The sequence below is a fragment of the Alexandromys fortis genome, unplaced genomic scaffold (genome assembly GCF_014885135.2).
Source record: "Alexandromys fortis isolate MF-2015 unplaced genomic scaffold, M_Fortis_MF-2015_v1.1 scaffold_424, whole genome shotgun sequence".
In the NCBI taxonomy this organism is placed as follows: domain Eukaryota; kingdom Metazoa; phylum Chordata; class Mammalia; order Rodentia; family Cricetidae; genus Alexandromys; species Alexandromys fortis.
The window spans coordinates 277,886-295,541 of record NW_026068307.1 but is presented as its reverse complement, the minus strand read 5'-3'; the positions used below and the strand labels follow the sequence as shown (position 1 = coordinate 295,541).

The window sequence follows — 17,656 nt, the reverse complement described above, 5'->3', positions numbered from 1 at the left end:
TTATATTAAGTATGACCCTTGTATCCAATCTCTCCAAGACTTTTATCATAAAGGGATGCTGAATTTTGTCAAAAGCTTTTTCAGCATCTAATGAAATGATCATATGGTTTTTTTCTTTTAGTTTATTTATATGATGGATTAAATAGATTTTCGTATGTTGAACCAGCCCTGCATCTCTGTGATGAAGCCTACTTGATCATAATGGATAATTTTTCTAATGTGTTCTTGGATTCGGTTTGCCAGTATTTTGTTGAGGATTTTTGCGTCGATGTTCATGAGTGAGATTGGCCTGTAATTCTCTTTCTTGGTTGAGTCTTTGTGTGGTTTTGGTATCAGAGTGACTGTAGCTTCATAAAAGGAATTTGGCAATGACTCTTCTGCTTCTATATTGTGAAATACATTAAGGAGTATAGGTATTAGGTCTTCTTGGAAGTTCTGGTAGAATTCCGCATTGAAACCATCAGGTCCTGGGCTTTTTTTGGTAGGGAGGTTTTTGATAACAGCTTCTAGTTCTTCGCGACTAACAGGTCTATTTAGGTTGTTCACCTGGTCCTGGTTTAACTTTGGTATATGGTATTTATCTAAAAACGTGTCCATTTCTTTTACATTTTCCAGTTTTGTGCCATACAGGCCTTTGTAGTAAGATCTAATGATTCTTTGAATTTCCTCTGTGTCTGTGGTTATGTCCCCCTTTTCATTTCTGATCTTATTAATTTGCATATTCACTCTCTGGCGTTTTATTAGTTTGGATAGAGGTTTATCAATCTTGTTGATTTTCTCCAGGAACCAGCTTTTTGTTTCATTGATTCTTTGGATTGTTTTCTGTGTTTCTATTTTGTTGATTTCAGCCCTCAGTTTGATTATTTCCAGTCTTCTACTCCTCCTAGGTGAGTCTGCTTCTTTTTTTTCTAGAGCTTTCAGATGGGCTGTTAAGTCTCCAATGTGTGCCTTCTCTGTTTTCTTTAAGTGGGCACTTAGTGCTATGAACTTTCCTCTCAGGACTGCTTTCATAGTGTCCCATAAGTTTGAGTAGGTTGTTTCTTTATTTTCATTGAATTCAAGGAAGACTTTAATTTCTTTCTTTATTTCTTCCTTGATCCAGGTGTGGTTCAGTAGTTGACTGTTCAGTTTCCATGAGTTTGTAGGCTTTCTGGGGGTAGGGTTGTTGTTGAATTCTAACTTTAATCCATGGTGATCTGATAAGATACAGGTGGTTACTAATATGTTTTTGTACCTGTGGAAGTTTGCTTTGTTACCGAGTATGTGGTCAATTTTCGAGAAGGTTCCATGAGCTGCAGAGAAGAAGGTATATTCTTTCCGATTTGGGTGGAATATTCTATAGATGTCTGTCAAGTCCAATTGATTCATTACCTCCATTAATTCTCTTAGTTCTCTGTTAGGTTTCTGTCTGATTGACCTGTCCATTGGTGAGAGAGGAGTGTTGAAGTCTCCCACTATTAGTGTGTGCGGTTTGATGGCTGCCTTGAGTTTTAGTAATGTTTCTTTTACGTATGTGGGTGCTTTTATATTAGGGGCGTAGATATTCAGGATTGAGACTTCCTCTTGATGAATTGATCCTGTTATGAGTATAAAATGTCCCTCTCCATCTCTTCTGATTGATTTAAGTTTGAAGTCAAGTTTGTTAGAAATTAGTATGGCCACACCTGCTTGTTTCTTAGGTCCATTTGCTTGATAAGCCTTTTCCCAGCCCTTTACTCTGAGTAGGTGCCTGTCTCTGTGTTTGAGGTGTGTTTCTTGTAAACAGCAGAATGTTGGATCCTGATTTCGTATCCAATCTCTTAGCCTGTGCCTTTTTATAGGTGAGTTGAGCCCATTGACATTAAGTGATATTAATGACCAGGGGATGTTAACTCCGGTCACTTCTTTAGTAGTAGAGTTCGTGTGCGTCCCTTCTTTGAGTTGCGCTGGTGACGGGTCTCTAGATGTCTGAGTTATTGTGGTCATTGTTGGACTCCTTGGTTAGAGATTTTCCTTCTATTACTTTCTGTAAGGCTGGGTTTGTGGCTACGTATTGTTTAAATTTGTTTTTATCCTGGAAAATTTTGTTTTCTCCATTTATGGTGAATGAAAGCTTGGCTGGGTATAGTAGTCTGGGCTTGCATCCATGGTCTCTTAGTTTTTGCAGTACATCTATCCAGGACCTTCTGGCTTTCATGGTTTCCATAGAGAAGTCAGGTGTAAGTCTGATAGGTTTACCTTTGTAAGTAACTTGGCCTTTTTCCTTTGCGGCTCTTAATATTCTTTCTTTATTCTGTATGCTTTGTGTTTTGATTATTATATGGCGAGGGGTTGTTTTTTTTTGATCCAGCCTATTCGGTGTTCTGTATGCTTCTTGAACCTTCATAGGTACATCTTTCTTTAGGTTGGGAAAGTTTTCTTCTATAATTTTATTAAGTATATTTTTTGGACCATTGAGCTGTACTTCTCCTTCTTCTATCCCAATTATTGTTAGGTTTGGTCTTTTTATTTTGTCCCAGATTTCCTAAATGTTTTGTGATGAGAATTTGTTGGTTTTGCTGTTTTCTTTGATCAGTGTGTTTATTTTCTCTATGGTATCTTCAGTGTCTGATATTCTTTCTTCTATCTCTTGTATTCTGTTGGTAGTACTTGTCTCTGTAGTTCCTGTTCATTTACCCAGATTTTCCATCTCCAACCTTCCCTTGGTTTGTGTTTTCTTCATTACTTCCATTTCATTCTTCAGGTCTTGAACCACTTCCCTTACCTGTTTGATTGCTTTTTCTTGTTTCTCTTGTTTTTCTTGGTTTTTCTTGTTTTTCTTGGGTATCTTTGAGCGATTTATTCATTTCCTCTACCTTTTTGTTTGTAATCTCTAATTGTTTATGGCAGTTTTTTACCTCCTGTTTAAGGTCTTCTATTATTTTCATATAATTCACTTTTAAGTTGATTTCTTCTAATTCTTCTGGAGTAGAATGTACAATTCTTCTTATTTCGGGATCCCTGGATTCTGTTGATGTCATGTTGCCTTTCAGGTTGTTGGAGGAAGTCTTGCATTGGCACCTTCCTATCTCCTCCTTCAAATGGAGCCAGGAGAGGCCTGGTGTCTTGGTCCAGTCTTTGCTGTGACTGAGTCTCTGGGTGTATCTCTTCAGTGTAGAAGCAGAGACCGTCCCGTCGAGCTGGAAGTCCTCAGCACCCAAACATGGACAACTGGTAGTCCAATGACCCGCGGACAAAAAGGAGTAACTTGTGGTGCAGGGCAGGGATGAGTAGAACACAGGACACTGATGGAGGAAGGTCATTCGCTAATAAAGAACCTGGCTTGGCCAATTTTATTGGTTAGTACATAGGTGGAACAGTAAACAGAATAGAATTCTGGGAGGAAGAGGAAGTGAGGTCAGACCCAACAGCTCTGCTCTCTGTAGCAGAGACGCCATGCTCATCTCTCCCAGGCAGCTCCGACCCAGGATGGACGTAGGCTAGAATCTTCCTGGTAAGTGCACCTTGGGGTGCTACAAACAATTATTAGAAATGGGCTAGTCCAGGTGCGAAAGTTAGCCAAAAAGAGGCTAGATATAATGGGCAAGCAGTGTTTAAAAGAATACAATTTGTGTGTTGTTATTTCTGGCATGAGCTAGCAGATGGCCGGGATGCTGGGGACGCAGCCCCGCCACTCCTATTTCAACAGGACTCCCTGCCTCACAAGTTGAAGGTGCACGTGCTCCCTTTCTGGGGTCCTTGCGGCCTGACATGTAGGCAGGCACTCACCGCTCTGGGTTGGAAGCCTTATTGTAGGAGCAGAAAACTGTTCCTGAGCAAAGGACTTTGCAGAAAACGCAGGCATGGAGGGGGGGTCATTTGTAAGAAAGACAGCCCTGCAGAAGAAGCTGAGGGAGAAGGGTTTGTGCTCTCTTCTGGGACAATCGCCCCTGGATAGCTCACACTCACCCGTCCAGATGGAACTCCTCAGCACCTAAACAGGGCCTCCTGGTAGCCCAATGATCTGGGGATAGAAGGAAGAATGGGGCAGGCAGTTCGGGATCCAGGAGAGCACAGGAGCCCCTGGAGCACAGGCTGAGGGTGCGCTGGCTCCCTTACAGGAGACCTTGAGTCTCACCACTCTGGGTGGGTTGTCTTAGTGTAGGAGCTTAAAACTGTTGTTGAGCACTCATAGGGTTCATTTTTGAATCAGATCAATGTCAATCCATAAATAACAGTTGAGCATGTGAACAAATAAAATCAAATAAAATAAAAAATACAGGGAATAGTAAAAGGTGAAAAAGAAGAATTTCAAAGATTAGAACTTCCATTTACTTGAAATGCAATCTGTGTGTTATTTGTAATGATGTTCACCAAAGGCAAATATATTTAGTTATCAAATTTGAAACAAGGATTGAGCTGTGAACTATGTTACTAAAATTAGAAATAAACTACCATATGCATATATATGTAGTGTTTTAAAAATTAAATTCTTCTGTCTTAAATTTAATAACAAAGCAAAAATANATTCTTCTGACTTAAATTTAATAACAAAGCAAAAATAAAAACCCTGATGTATTCTTTGCTGAAAAAATAAAAAGAAACACATCTAAGGAAGAGTTGTCCTCAAGTTTGACTTATGTGTAATTTGAAGTGACAGCCAAATATTACTGTGATGAGCACACTGAGGGACATCACAGTCAGGCACACAATACTCCCTAAATTGTGCTCAGGAACAACTTTGGAGCTCATTTTCAGCAGGAGGTACACAGAACACAGGAACTCAGGGTCAGCCCAGGAGCAGGTGAAAAGAGTGACTAAGGAAGGGTTTATTTCCTTTGGGACCTTGATCTTCCCCCAAATATAACAGTTTCCTTTGAAAAACCTACAGCACCAGGGTGTATAAAAGAATCTACAATGCAGTAGAGGCTAGACTTTTTAATCTGAGGGGAAAATAAGGAAACAAAGTTTCTGTGGGTAACCTAAGAAAAAAAGAAGCAGTGCATGTTTTTCTGGTGTTAACTTTCTCTTACACTTCATCTTAAAATTACTATCTGAAAATCTGTCTCTACACAGCTACCTTCACAACATACAACAACATATCTCTCTTTACATAAAAAGATCTCTCTCCTGCACAGTTAAATATTTCTACATTCAGTTACATTTCTTTTCACATGGCTACACATATTTCTTTTATATACATTCTCTTCTATATCTCTTTTCTATACAGCTTCATTTTCCTTGTCTCTACACAGTGACAAATATAAACACAGCTACACATCTCATTTACCTCTCTCACACAATTGAGCACTTTACACAGTTCCTAGGTACAGTTCCTATATGTAGTAGAAGTTCTTTCACACAGCTCTCTCACACACATTTGTACACACACACACTCACTTCTACATTATCACATTCTCTTCGCAACACATACACACACACTTCTACATTATTCACATTCTCAGTATCACTCATTCACTCTCTCACACTTCTTCCATGCTTCATCTCCCACTCAGCACACACTCTCTCCACTCACATTCTGCAGTAGATCTCACATAGCTCCACACAATCATCCCTGTCTGTCTCCATACTGCCACTGCTGCTCCTCAATGCTGCTCTCTTATAGCCTAAACTCTAGACAATATTGTCACATTTTCATTGCCCAGCCCATTCTCACACCCCATAATAAGCCATGTAGTTTCTCTTAGGCCAACAATGTCACACTGACCCATGTTTGTAGCTTTAAGTTGGTAATGGCTCCTGGAAAGAAAATAGCATTTAAACTTAAGACTTAACAATAACCATTAATTAACATGACCTTGAGTGGTAGAGAGCACATGCAGACTTAAGTTTCTTCAAGCTCTGACCTTTAATCAGCAAAAAAAATTAAAAAAAAATAAAAAAAACACCTAGGAAAATGACTACTTTGTCTCTAGGGGCATCCTAATATTTGCCTCCAGATGTCACCAAACTGCTTTGAATCTGCTCTGATGTTCAAAGCTTGCTGTCTTTGTAAAAGGCCGTCTTTGTGACTGAGAACCTATGTTAGTCTGAGCACTGCAAAATATCCTAGTATTGTGTCTATTTGTCAAAGTTATAAAGCCTAAACAGAATTCATCATCTTGACCAATCACAGCTATATGCATGCCCGAATAAATGTAAAACCTATTACCAAAGGTCACAGAAAGAACACTACAGCTGTTGTTAGGGAAGAAATGAAGTGACTCGTGAGAGAAATTACAGACAGGAGCAACTGTTACATAGATAGTAACCACATGGCCTTTCTAAGGGATCATTTGTCTGGTGCATCAAACTGCTCAATACACACTGCACCTTCCCATGGCCCCATGTATTAGACTTTGAAGAATCTTGAAGGAATCTGGAGAATTTGTTCTGATGAGAGACAATGCAACACTGGGATTCTCTGTTTCAGTCTTTGGAATTCACACAGGAACCCATAGGCAATCATGGCCCAGTGACTAAATTCCAAAATCATTTCACATCTAACCTGATTCAATCTTTATAGGTGTGAACCTCAAACTCAGAGAGGATCTGAGCTCTTCTTGATGCCAGTAAATATCTGTTTTCTTTCAGTGTTGAATTTTTTATTTGACAGTTTGATAAATAATTGTAGTTAACTTTAGTCACCTTGACTCTCACTTTCCTTTCCTATTCTGTCCCTCTTTTATAAAAGACATTCTTTTCATCAGCATGTCTCACTTTGTTACTATTTTTATTTGTGACCCATTGAATTTAATTAGAATCTTATGACTGAGTATAGGTAGGAACTTGGATAAATAGACAAAGGGGAAATCATAAGCAGGATATATTACATGAAAAATATCTACTTTCAATAAAAGTGAAAATGATAATTGTGGAATGAAGCACTTTTAAATAAAATCAAATTAAACCATACTTTTTTCTCTCTTGTAAAAACATCAGGAGTAATTAATTGTATATTTTCTTAGAATCTTAAATAGTAACACAAGATTCTGGAGAATTGGCTGTTCATCCTGAGAACATGTTTCCAGTGCCCAGCACACACAGCAGCTCATAACTCTTTATAACTTTTCTTCCATAATGTCCAACACCCATTTCTGGCCTCCAAAAGTTCCAAACATGAACAAGCTGTGCTGATAAATTTGGAACACAAAATGACTTTAAAAGTAAAATAAAATATGACAATTTCCTTTTATAGTCTGGTTTACTGAGCAGAAGCCAAGAATCCCAGCACTCAGGAGGTGCAGGCAAGGAAATTAGCATGTCAAAGATAGTCTGAGTACACAACTATTTCCAGGTAATGTGGGAGAACTTGGGACCTGCCACATCCATGGCTGTCTTGCTTGTGTGACAAAATGCCTCTCAGGTGGTGGCCATCTCAAAATGAGGGGCTTGTGCTTCCTGGAGCTTGGTCCCCAGCAGTTCCCTGGCAGTCTGCTCGGTTGAGGTGCCTGATTAGCCTCAATGACCTCATTCACTTTGTTCCTGGCAATGTTTTCTTGTGTTGACTCTGCCATCTTTTCTTCTGTTCTTCTTTTCTCTTGACAAAAACGTAATCTGTTCAAGGACCCAGGAAACATTCCCAACGGTTCCTTGAATATGGAGGAACTGATGAGTTAGTTCCCTCCTTTGATTCAGGCCATTAATGTTATGATTAAGACTCTGGCTCGCTCTCTGGGGGAATTTACAGATACCCTAAAACAGAAAGAGCTCATGATAGGAGATTTGGTAGAAGACAGGTAAATTATGAAGGAAAATGTATGGAATAGCATGAGTTACCAATTATGGAGAGGCTAGCCAGAATGAGAAACCCTTAGATAGGAAAGAAAGGCAAGAAAATCTTGATAACATGAAGCCAGCCATTCAATATTGGAACAAACCCTGAAGGTGGAATCCTGAAGAATGGTGTTTGAGTTACTTTGGTTACCTTGAGGGCAGATATGATTTAGGGCCATGAGAAAGCGCAGTTGGTTAGTGGTGTGAGACAAATTTCAAAGAAAAGCTCTGCCCACCTGGCCCTGACCACAAGACTTGCTGAGAATAATCAATTGTCTATAATCATTTTCTATGGAAACTTTTATGTCTGCCAACTTCCTTCTGTAATCTCTTAAAAGTGATGCTTGAATTTTAGTAAAACTGCAGCAGATTCAAATCTGATTAGAGTTGTGTCTGTCTGTCATTCGCCGAATTCTGGGTTCTTCCAAGCCTTCACCCCTGTTCTCCCTCGGTCTTCCATCTCCAAGAGAGTCAGTCCGCGGCAGGGACCATCTTTCAATCAAGAACAAAAGGAAAACATGAGGTTCCATTAAATAATCTAACTCCCATTGTTACTTATATAGTCCTGGTTAAACTAGTAATGTCACAAAAACCAACTGGCCCCCCGAGATGACATCCTCCTCCTAGTTGTTGATCTTCAGAGACAACCTACCTGACCTGAGAGAAAAAGGGATAAAGTCAGTTTGACAGTGTGCAGTTGTCCAGTCAGCATTGCCTAAGAACTAGAGCCATTATTCCTTGCAGCTGAGCTCTGTGAGCCCTGAAGTTTCAGGGATGCTGGAGCTCATGGCAGACAATGTCACTTCTGTGTAAGCCTTGACAAACCAACCTACAAGGGATCTCAGAACCAAAAGGGGGCACAATGGTATCAAGAATGCCTAGTAAAAAAATGATGTTTGTGTGGAAGGGAGGGAGAAAGAGAGAGAGAGGAACTAAAGTACACCAAACCAAACCACAAAATTTTAAACAATTCAACTCTGGAACTATAGTAGTAAACAAAAACATATTAGATGAAAAGAAATGTAGTATAAATTGATATGACAGGAAATATCTACAAACATACAATTGAGATAATTTTGTGTTGGCCATCTACACCTGAGCATGGATCTACCCTTAAGTGTGGTTAATATACCCAATGAGACTCAATTACAGAAAACTAATTCTTAATTTGCAAGCAAAAATTGCTGAAACTTCTTGCTTTGGGTTGATAACTTGTGTCTGTCTGTCTCGCTCTCTCATCAGTGGAAACCCATTTGGATAGAATCTTTGCCGGCATTGTGCATGCTTTCATAATCTCTGTAGGTTTATGTATGATTCAGTTCTGTTATGTCTCTAAGATATTTTCCTTAGGATACCCAGTCTGCTCTGGTTCCTACAATCTACTGAATTTTTGTTTCCAGAAATAAAGTCTAACTATTGGGTTATTGGGGTCAATTAAGGACAATTTCAATACCTCATACTGATTTTATACCTGTCAGTCCTCTCTGACTCTAATTTGGCATTGAGATGATAAATTAAAACTCATGTATTTGGAAAGCAGCACTGTTCACCCAGGCAGGTACCTCTGTTGAAGGCTCACAGGTTAAAATAAAATTCACAGTTCATTCTTGTATTTTCTACTCAGATTTCTGCAATAATCCAGATAATCATAGATCATGATGAGAACAGACCACTGAAATAGCACTAACAGCTAAACTACAAGTCTTATCTAGATAATACAAGGTTTGCCTACAGTTTTCACTAATCCATTAGTTTTTATGTAAATGCTCTCCCATAACGTTATTATCTTAACACAAAAAAATATGTCAACCAAAAAAACCTACAAATTTAGAATAAGACAATTATTTACTCTTTATTATTTCCCCATGTTTTGTTATAGAAACAACAAATGTAATTTATGTTTCTCTTTATTCCATAGTACACTTAACTTTATTATAAGCAATCTCACTTCATTTTGTCATGCAACACACACTACATGTTGTCTACATATTTATCTTTTTTTACTTCTGCTGCAAGATCCTATATTTACACATAGCTTTCTTATCACCCCTAATTTTGGTTTGCCTCACACCAATTCCTGATTTCTCAATTCCCAAGGGCCAGTTTATGCTTGAGAATTTCTTTCTCCACGGTTCTGCTCTGGTTTTCTCTTGTCCCTGTTTTATTATACTTCTCCATTAATACCTCAGGCCCTAATGACACATTTCTAGTCATTTGACATTTACAAATTAAACTCACAAAGCAAGTATTCAAATCATGGAATCACATATAAGTCAGAATATAAAGCATTTATCTTCATGGACCTGAGTGACCTCATTCAGCATATTTTTTTTTCAGTTTCAACCACTTATTTATAGAGTTCATGATTCTTGTTTTACTACTGAGTAATGTCCCATTGTTTATGTGCCCCAGCTTTCATTATTCGTTTGTCCTTTTTTGGAAATCTAGATTGATTCCATTTCCCATCTCTGTGAACAGAGTAACAATAAATATTGATGTGCAAGTGTCTTTACAGTAAGATATAGAGTCTCTTGAGTATATACTTGGAGGGATAAGCTAGAGTACAAAATAGTTTTATTTAGTATTTTTGATGAAATTTCCAAAGTCAGGAACTAGTGTATACTGTCATCAACAGTGCATGAGGATCACACTTTCTCCACAACCAAGTATGAATTTGTTATCATTTTTTTTCTTGTTCATAGTCATTGTAACTGAGGTTAAAATAGAATTAAAGTTGTTATGAGCTGTATTTCACTGTGAGTTAAAGATTATATTGTTATAGACTATAGAGAAACCAACCAGGAATTGAATGGAAAATTCTCCCTTCAGCTTCCTTTCCTAATGTAGGAAGGTGTTATTCCATCTACATAGGGAGAAAGGACATCAATGATCATATAAAGTACCAAATCTTGTACTCTTCAATAACAGCTTTCCAGTAAGATATACCCACTAGTGCCTGGGAGTTATGTGATGATCAACTTTATTCTAATTATATTCTTTGAGTAATTCATTGTAAATATTCATCCCAGGTAAACATGTTCAAAAGCCTATGGCTTGGGGTAACATAGGCCCTAGTAGACCCTACCCAAGTTTCATTTCTAATAGTCATGTTGTCAAATTGCAATATAAATATTTATTTTTACAACCAATGGATTAGTTCCTCTCTCAGCCATGATCACAAGAACTTCTGTGTGCAGTGGGTAATAATTAATGTAAACATTCATACCTTATCAAAGTGCTAAGAATAGAACTGAGTACTCAACTTCAGATGAGCCATCTTTATCCACTTTGCACCCAAAACTCAGGGAACTTCATGAAATGTTGTCTGCCAGGTCTTGACATAACTACTACATATATGAACTCTTAGCATCTACAGTTACCAGCTCATGATCTCAACAAATCAAGCAAGTCAACATTACAGCATGAGAGTCTCTGAAGTAACTTGAGTCAGTAAAGATGTTTACTTCTAAGTTTAGCAATATGTTTGGAATTGCTTTGTATCTACTTGGTAGAAATGAGAATTAAATTTCATAAGCTGTCCTCCAAGGTTCTTACAGGCATCTTGGTTTATTGGGCCTTGTTTCATGACTGAATGCAATGGAAAACCTTACAAATAATAAAAAAATGGCCAATTAAGGCTCTGTGTCCCCCATTACTAGGAGTCTTTGATAAGATTAGCTTCATAGACTACATAGATTTTCCATTGTACCAGATTTTCTGAATAGTATACCTTCTGTAACCATGCAAGGTCTAAAGTGGAGGTGTTAGAACACCAAACCAGCTACAAAACCATTGATCTAGAATTAACTAGTCCTGCCTGGAGAGTGTTCTATGACTGGATCCTAGAAGAATCTTCATAAATGAGACCAAGGAGAGTACACCAGCAACTGAAAAGTGCAGATACATAGTCCTAGGGCCAAATATTAGGTAGAATTGATAAGGTGCTACTAAGGTGTGGGAGGAAGGATTGTAAAAAAATGGAGGGCCCATAGACACCATGAGATAACTGTCCAAATATCAACTAATGAAGATTCATGGGAGTTCATAGAAATCAGAAATCCTGTAGGGCTGCCTTAGGTATTCATTATATCTGTTACAGATGAATAGCTTGGCATCCTTTTAAGATTACTAATGCTAGAAACAAGGTCTGTCTGATTCTTTGCCCTACTTGTTGGACACTTTTCTTCCTACTTGGTTGATTCATCCAGGCTGATGGTATGGTCTTATTTTAGCTTGGTGTGCCATATTTTATGAACATACTTGGAATAGCTGCAATTTTCTAGGGAAAGACAGAGCAGGATGCATCTGGAGAAGAGCAGAAGTATGGTTGAGAGAGAAGAGTAAGGAGAAACTTTGATTAGAATGTACTTAATGAGAAAAAAAAGTTAAAAAATTTATGTATTTCAGACATAACTTTAATTAATACAGTTATCTCCAGTTATATTGATTTTCATAAACGTGATATTAGTACTTTATTCTTTTCGATGACCTAGTCCTGTTGTGTCACACATATAGCCATGTCTTCTTGATGCAATCTTCTGCTAAAAGACATGAAGTTTATTTCCATAAGTTGTGGTAGATAGTGCTGCATTAAACATTAATGTGCAAATATTTTTGAGGTATGTTTATTTAGGTAATTTCAGAGAGTTTTTGTATGAATCCTTCTTGTATGTAAACATTAATTTTATATATCTGAAATTAGGCTATAATTTCTCAAAACTTAGAAAGATTTCAAATTTCCAGTTTCCCCCATTATCATCAAACCACCATTTCTAAATCAATATGACAACCTTGTCACAAAGTGGAGAAACTGCCTCAGGCCAGAAATCTATTGACAGCTTGGATCCTGTTGTTACACCCACAGCATCTGCAGAGCTGAGGGAATGGCATTTCCTCAGACAGGATCAGGATTTGTACTTCAACATTCTGTTGCTTGACTCAAGTGTCCTTCCTCACCTTCTCAAACAGAACTAGGTGCTTATTTAAGAAGTCCCCTGTTCTTGAATATGCAAATTACCTGAGTCTATTATGGTAAATACAGGAATGTCCACTCCTGACAACAACATACGATCAGTGTCTTCTCCACAGTCACTGAGCAGACAAGGCCCACACCATGGGATGGAACTGTATCATTCTCTTTCTTGTGTCAGTAATGACAGGTAAGGGGTTTCTAATTCCAAACCTGAGGAGAAGACAGGGACTGAGGTGACAATGTCCCTGATAATCTACTCTGTCTTTTTCTCCACAGGTGTCCACTCCCAAGTACAGCTGCATCAGTCAGGGCCTGAACTGGGAAAACCAGGGACCTCAATAAAGTTGTCTTGCAAGGCTTCAGGCTACACATTCACTAGCTACTATATTAGCTGGGTGAAACAAAGTCCTGGACAGGGCCTAGAGTATATTGGATATATTTATCCTAGTAATGGTGGTACTTGGTATGCACAGAAGTTCCAGGGCAAGGCCAAACTGACTGCAGACACATCCTCCAGCACAGCCTACATGGAGCTCAGCAGCCTGACATCTGAAGACTCTGCTGTCTATTACTGTGCAATACACAGTGTTGCAACCACATCCTGAGTGTGTCAGTAACCCTGGAAGAGAAGGAAGCTGCCCTAAGACTGACAAGACATTCACAGAAACAATCATTCTGAATGTTGTTTTGTCTCTTACATTTTTGTAAGAACTTTTCAAAATAATATCTGTGAAGGAAGGGATGCCGATTTAGTGTACACCATCCCTTCACAATCTTTTCACCAATGACTACATTCATTAAAATGTTTCTTCATTAATAAATAATAAAAAGGGAAAACTGATTATGAAGTACAATAAAAAAATCCATCTCTGGATTCTTAGAGAATGGGACATTTTGAAGGTAGTGTTTAATAAACTTAACTATTTGAGTAGTAAAGTCCAACAATAATTGCTGGGAAAACAAAATTCCTTCTTAGTCTTAAATATTACATGACTACAGTTTTACAGTTAACTCTGGTTGTGTAGTCCTGCAGAAGTTCCAGTCTCTTAGAGTGTTAGATATGAGTCAAAACGCACTATGCAGGAATATATTTCCTGTAAGTAGGTCAAATATGATTAAATCACTTTTCACAAAAATCATTAATCAAATCAATGTATGTACATGTTAATTGAGGTAAGTTTTGAGATAATGCATTATTCCCTGTCCCCAAATATACTTTTTTTCCAGTCTCAGAAACCTGCCACACAGTCTCAACCTTCTATAGAACATAAAACCATACTGATACATTATTCCCTCTCACAGGCCATTGGATATCAACTTGGTGGCCTCCTTTGTTCTACAGTGTGTTTGGGGTTTTTGAATGGTTGAGTACTCCGTTTAATTTAATGTTAGCTGTCGGCTTGCTGTGAATAAGTTTTATTATATTTAAGTATGACGCTTGTATCCCCAATCTCTCCAAGATCTTTATCATAAAGGGGTGTTGACTTTTGTCAAATGCTTTTTCAGCATCTAATGAAATGATCATATGGGGTTTTTTCTTTCAGTTTATTTATATGATGGATTACATTGATAGATTTTCATATGTCGAACCAGCCCTACATCTCTGGGATGAAGACTAATTGATCATAATGCATGTGTTCTTGGATTTTGTTTGCCAGTATTTACTGAGAATTTTTGTGTGGATGTTCATGAGTGAGATTGGCCTGTAATTCTCTTTTATGTTTGAGTCTCTGTGTGGTTTTGGTATCAGGGTAACTGTAGCTTCATAACAGGAATTTGGCAATGACTCTTCTTTTTCTATATTGTGAAATACATTAAGGGGTATAGGTTTTAGCTCTTCTTGGAAGTTCTGGTAGAATTCTGCATTGAAACCATCAGGTCCTGGGCTTTTTGTGGTAGGGAGGTTTTTGATAAAAGCTTCTAATTCTTTGCGACTAACAGGTCTACTTAGATTATTCACCTGGTCATGGTTTAACTTTGGTATATGGTAGTTATCTAAAAAGATGTCCATTTCTTTTACATTTTCCAATTTTGTGGCATACGGGCTTTTGTAGTAAGATCTAATGATTCTCTGAATTTCCTCTGTGTCTGTGGTTATGTTCCCATTTTCATTTCTGATCTTATTAATTTGTGTCTTCTCTCTCTGCAGTTTGATTACATTGGATAGGGGTTTATCAATCTTGTTGATTTTCTCCAAGAACTACCTTTTAGTTTCATTGATTCTTTGGATTGCTTTCTGTGTTTCTATTTTGTTGATTTCAGCCCTCAGTTTGATTATTTCCAGTCTTCTACTCCTCCTGGATGAGTCTGCTTCTTTTTTTTTCTAGAACTTTCGTGTGTGCTCCTAAGTCTCCAATATGTGCTTTCTTGGTTTTCTTTAAGTGGGCACTTAGTACTATGAACTTTCCTCTTAGCACTGCTTTCATAGTGTCCCATCAGTTTGAGTATGGTGAGTCTTTATTTTCATTGAATTCAAGAAAGACTTTAATTTATTTCTTTATTGCTTCCTTGATCCAGGGGTGTTTCAGTAGTTGACTGTTCAGTTTCCATGAATTTGTAGGCTTTTGGGGGGTAGCATTGTTGTTGAATTCTAACTTTAATCCATGGTGATCTGTTAAGACACAGGTGATTACTAATATTTTTTGTATCTGTGGAAGTTTGCTTTTCTACCAAGTATGTGGTCAATTTTTGAGAAAGTTCAATGAGCTGCAGAGAAGAAGGTATATTCTTTCCTATTTGGGGGGAATGTTATATAGATGTCTGTTAAGTCCATTTGATTCACTACGTCCACTAATTCCTTTATTTCTCTGTTAGTTTTCTGTCTTATTTACCTGTCCATTGGTGAGAGAGGAGTGTTGAAGTCTCCTACTAATAGTGTGTGAGGTTTGATGTCTGCCTTGAGTTCTTGTAGTGTTTCTTTTACATAAGTGGGTGCTTTTATATTAGGGGCATAGATATTCAGTATTGAGACTTCATCCTGATGAATTGTTCCTGTTATGAGTATAAAATGTCCATCTCTATCTCTTCTCATTGATTTTAGTTTGAAGTCAATATTGTTAGAAATTACTATGACCACACCAGCTTGTTTCTTAGGTCTGTTTGCTTGAAAAACCTTTTCCCAACCCTTTACTCTGAGTAGATGTCTGTATCTGTGGTTGAGGTGTGCTTCTTGTAAACAGCAGAATGTTGTATCCTGTTTTCATATCTAGTCTCTTAGCCCATGCCTTTTTATAGGTGAATTGAATCCATTGATATTAAGTGATATTATTGACCAGGGGTTTTTGACTCTGGTTATTATTAATTTTTTTGGTAGTCAAGTTTGTGTGTTTCCCTTCTTTGAGTTGTGCTGGTGAAGGGTCACTGGATGTCTGAGTTATTGTAGGCAGTTTTGGCCATGTTGGAAACCTTGGGTTGTGGTTTTCATTCTATTACTTTCTGTAAGACTGGATTTGTGGTTAAGTATTTTTTAAATTTGTTTTTATTCTGGAATATTTTGTTTTCTCCATTGATAGTGAACAAAACTTGTCTGGGTATAGTAGTCTGGGCTTGCATCCATGGTCTCTTAGTTTCTGCAGTACATCTGTCCAGGATCTTCTGACTTTCATTGTTTCCATAGAGAAGTCATGTGTAATTCTGATAGATTTACCTTTATAAGTAACTTGACCTTTTTCCTTTGCAGCTCTTAATATTCTTCCTTTATTCTGTGTCTTTTGTGTTTTAATTATGTTTTGTGTTTATATATGGCAAGGGGATTTTTTTTATACAGTCTATTCGGTGTTCTGTATGCTTTTTGAACCTTCATATGAATTTCTTTCTTTATGTTGATAAAGTTTTCTTCTATGATTTTATTGAATATAATTTATGGGTCTTTGAGCTGTAATTCTTCTCCTTCTTCTACCCCTATTATTCCAAGGTTTCATCTTCTTATTGTGTCCAATATTTCCTGAATGTTTTGTGATGAGAATTTGTTGGATTTGCTGTTGTCTTTGATCAGAGCGTTTATTTTTTTTTTTTTCTATGGTGTTCAGATTCGGAGATTCTTTCTTCTATCTCTTGTATTCTGTTTGTTATGCTTGTTTCTGTAGTCTCTGTTTGTTTACCTAGATTTTCCATATCCAGCCAGCCCTTGGTTTGTGTTTTCTTTATTGCCTCAATTTCAGTTTTCAAGTCTTGAACTGTTTCCATTATCTGTTTGATTAATTTTCCTTTGTTTCCTAAGGTATTATTTACAAATTTACTCATTTCTTCAAACTTTTTGTTATTCTTCTCATCCATTTCTTTAAGGGAGTTTTTCATCTGTTGTTTAAGGGACTCTATCACTTTCCTAAAGTCATTTTTTCTACTTCTGGATTAGGGTGTTCAAGTCCTCCTGTTGTACGTTCACTGGTTCTGGTGTTTTCATGTTGATTTTCAGATTGTTGGAGGTATTCTTGCATTGGTGCCTCCCCATCTCTTCCTCCAAAGGTTCCCCGATGGATCTTCTGGTGCTGTATCAGGGCCTCTAGCTGGCCATGGACCTTGAAGACAAAAGGCCTACCTTGCTGAAGGCAGGCTATTGAAACAAAGGAATTCCCACCGGGTTCACTCACCACCCTGTCCCAGCAACCAAACAGACTGAGCTGGGGGATGTTATGGTCCCAAAGAAGTGAGGAAGATGGGAGGGATAGCCTGGGTGCAAGCTGGGATAGGATAGGAAGAGAGAGGCAGTAGCTGGCGAGGGTCGCCCCTGCAGAATGACAATGAAGTATAGGAGGTTGAGGAATATCTGTGCTTTGTCTCCCGGGATTCTGCCATGGGTCAGAAACTCACTCACCCTTCTGATGGATCTTCTGGTGCAATATCTGGGCCCCTAGCTGGTCAGGGACCTCACATACAAAAGGCATAACTTGGTTAAGGCAGGCTATTGAAATAAAGGAACTCCAACCAGGTTGCACTCACCAACTCATCCCA

General features: G+C 37.9%; 1 gene segment (V, D, J or C); it reads left to right on the top strand.

Annotated features, from left to right (window-relative positions):
* Nucleotides 1-12,789: 12,789 nt before the first annotated feature.
* On the top strand, nt 12,790-13,311 carry LOC126495071 (Ig heavy chain V region 3-like). The segment is given in 2 exon segments: nt 12,790-12,893; nt 12,983-13,311. Coding segments are annotated over 2 exon segments (375 nt in total).
* Nucleotides 13,312-17,656: the final 4,345 nt, after the last annotated feature.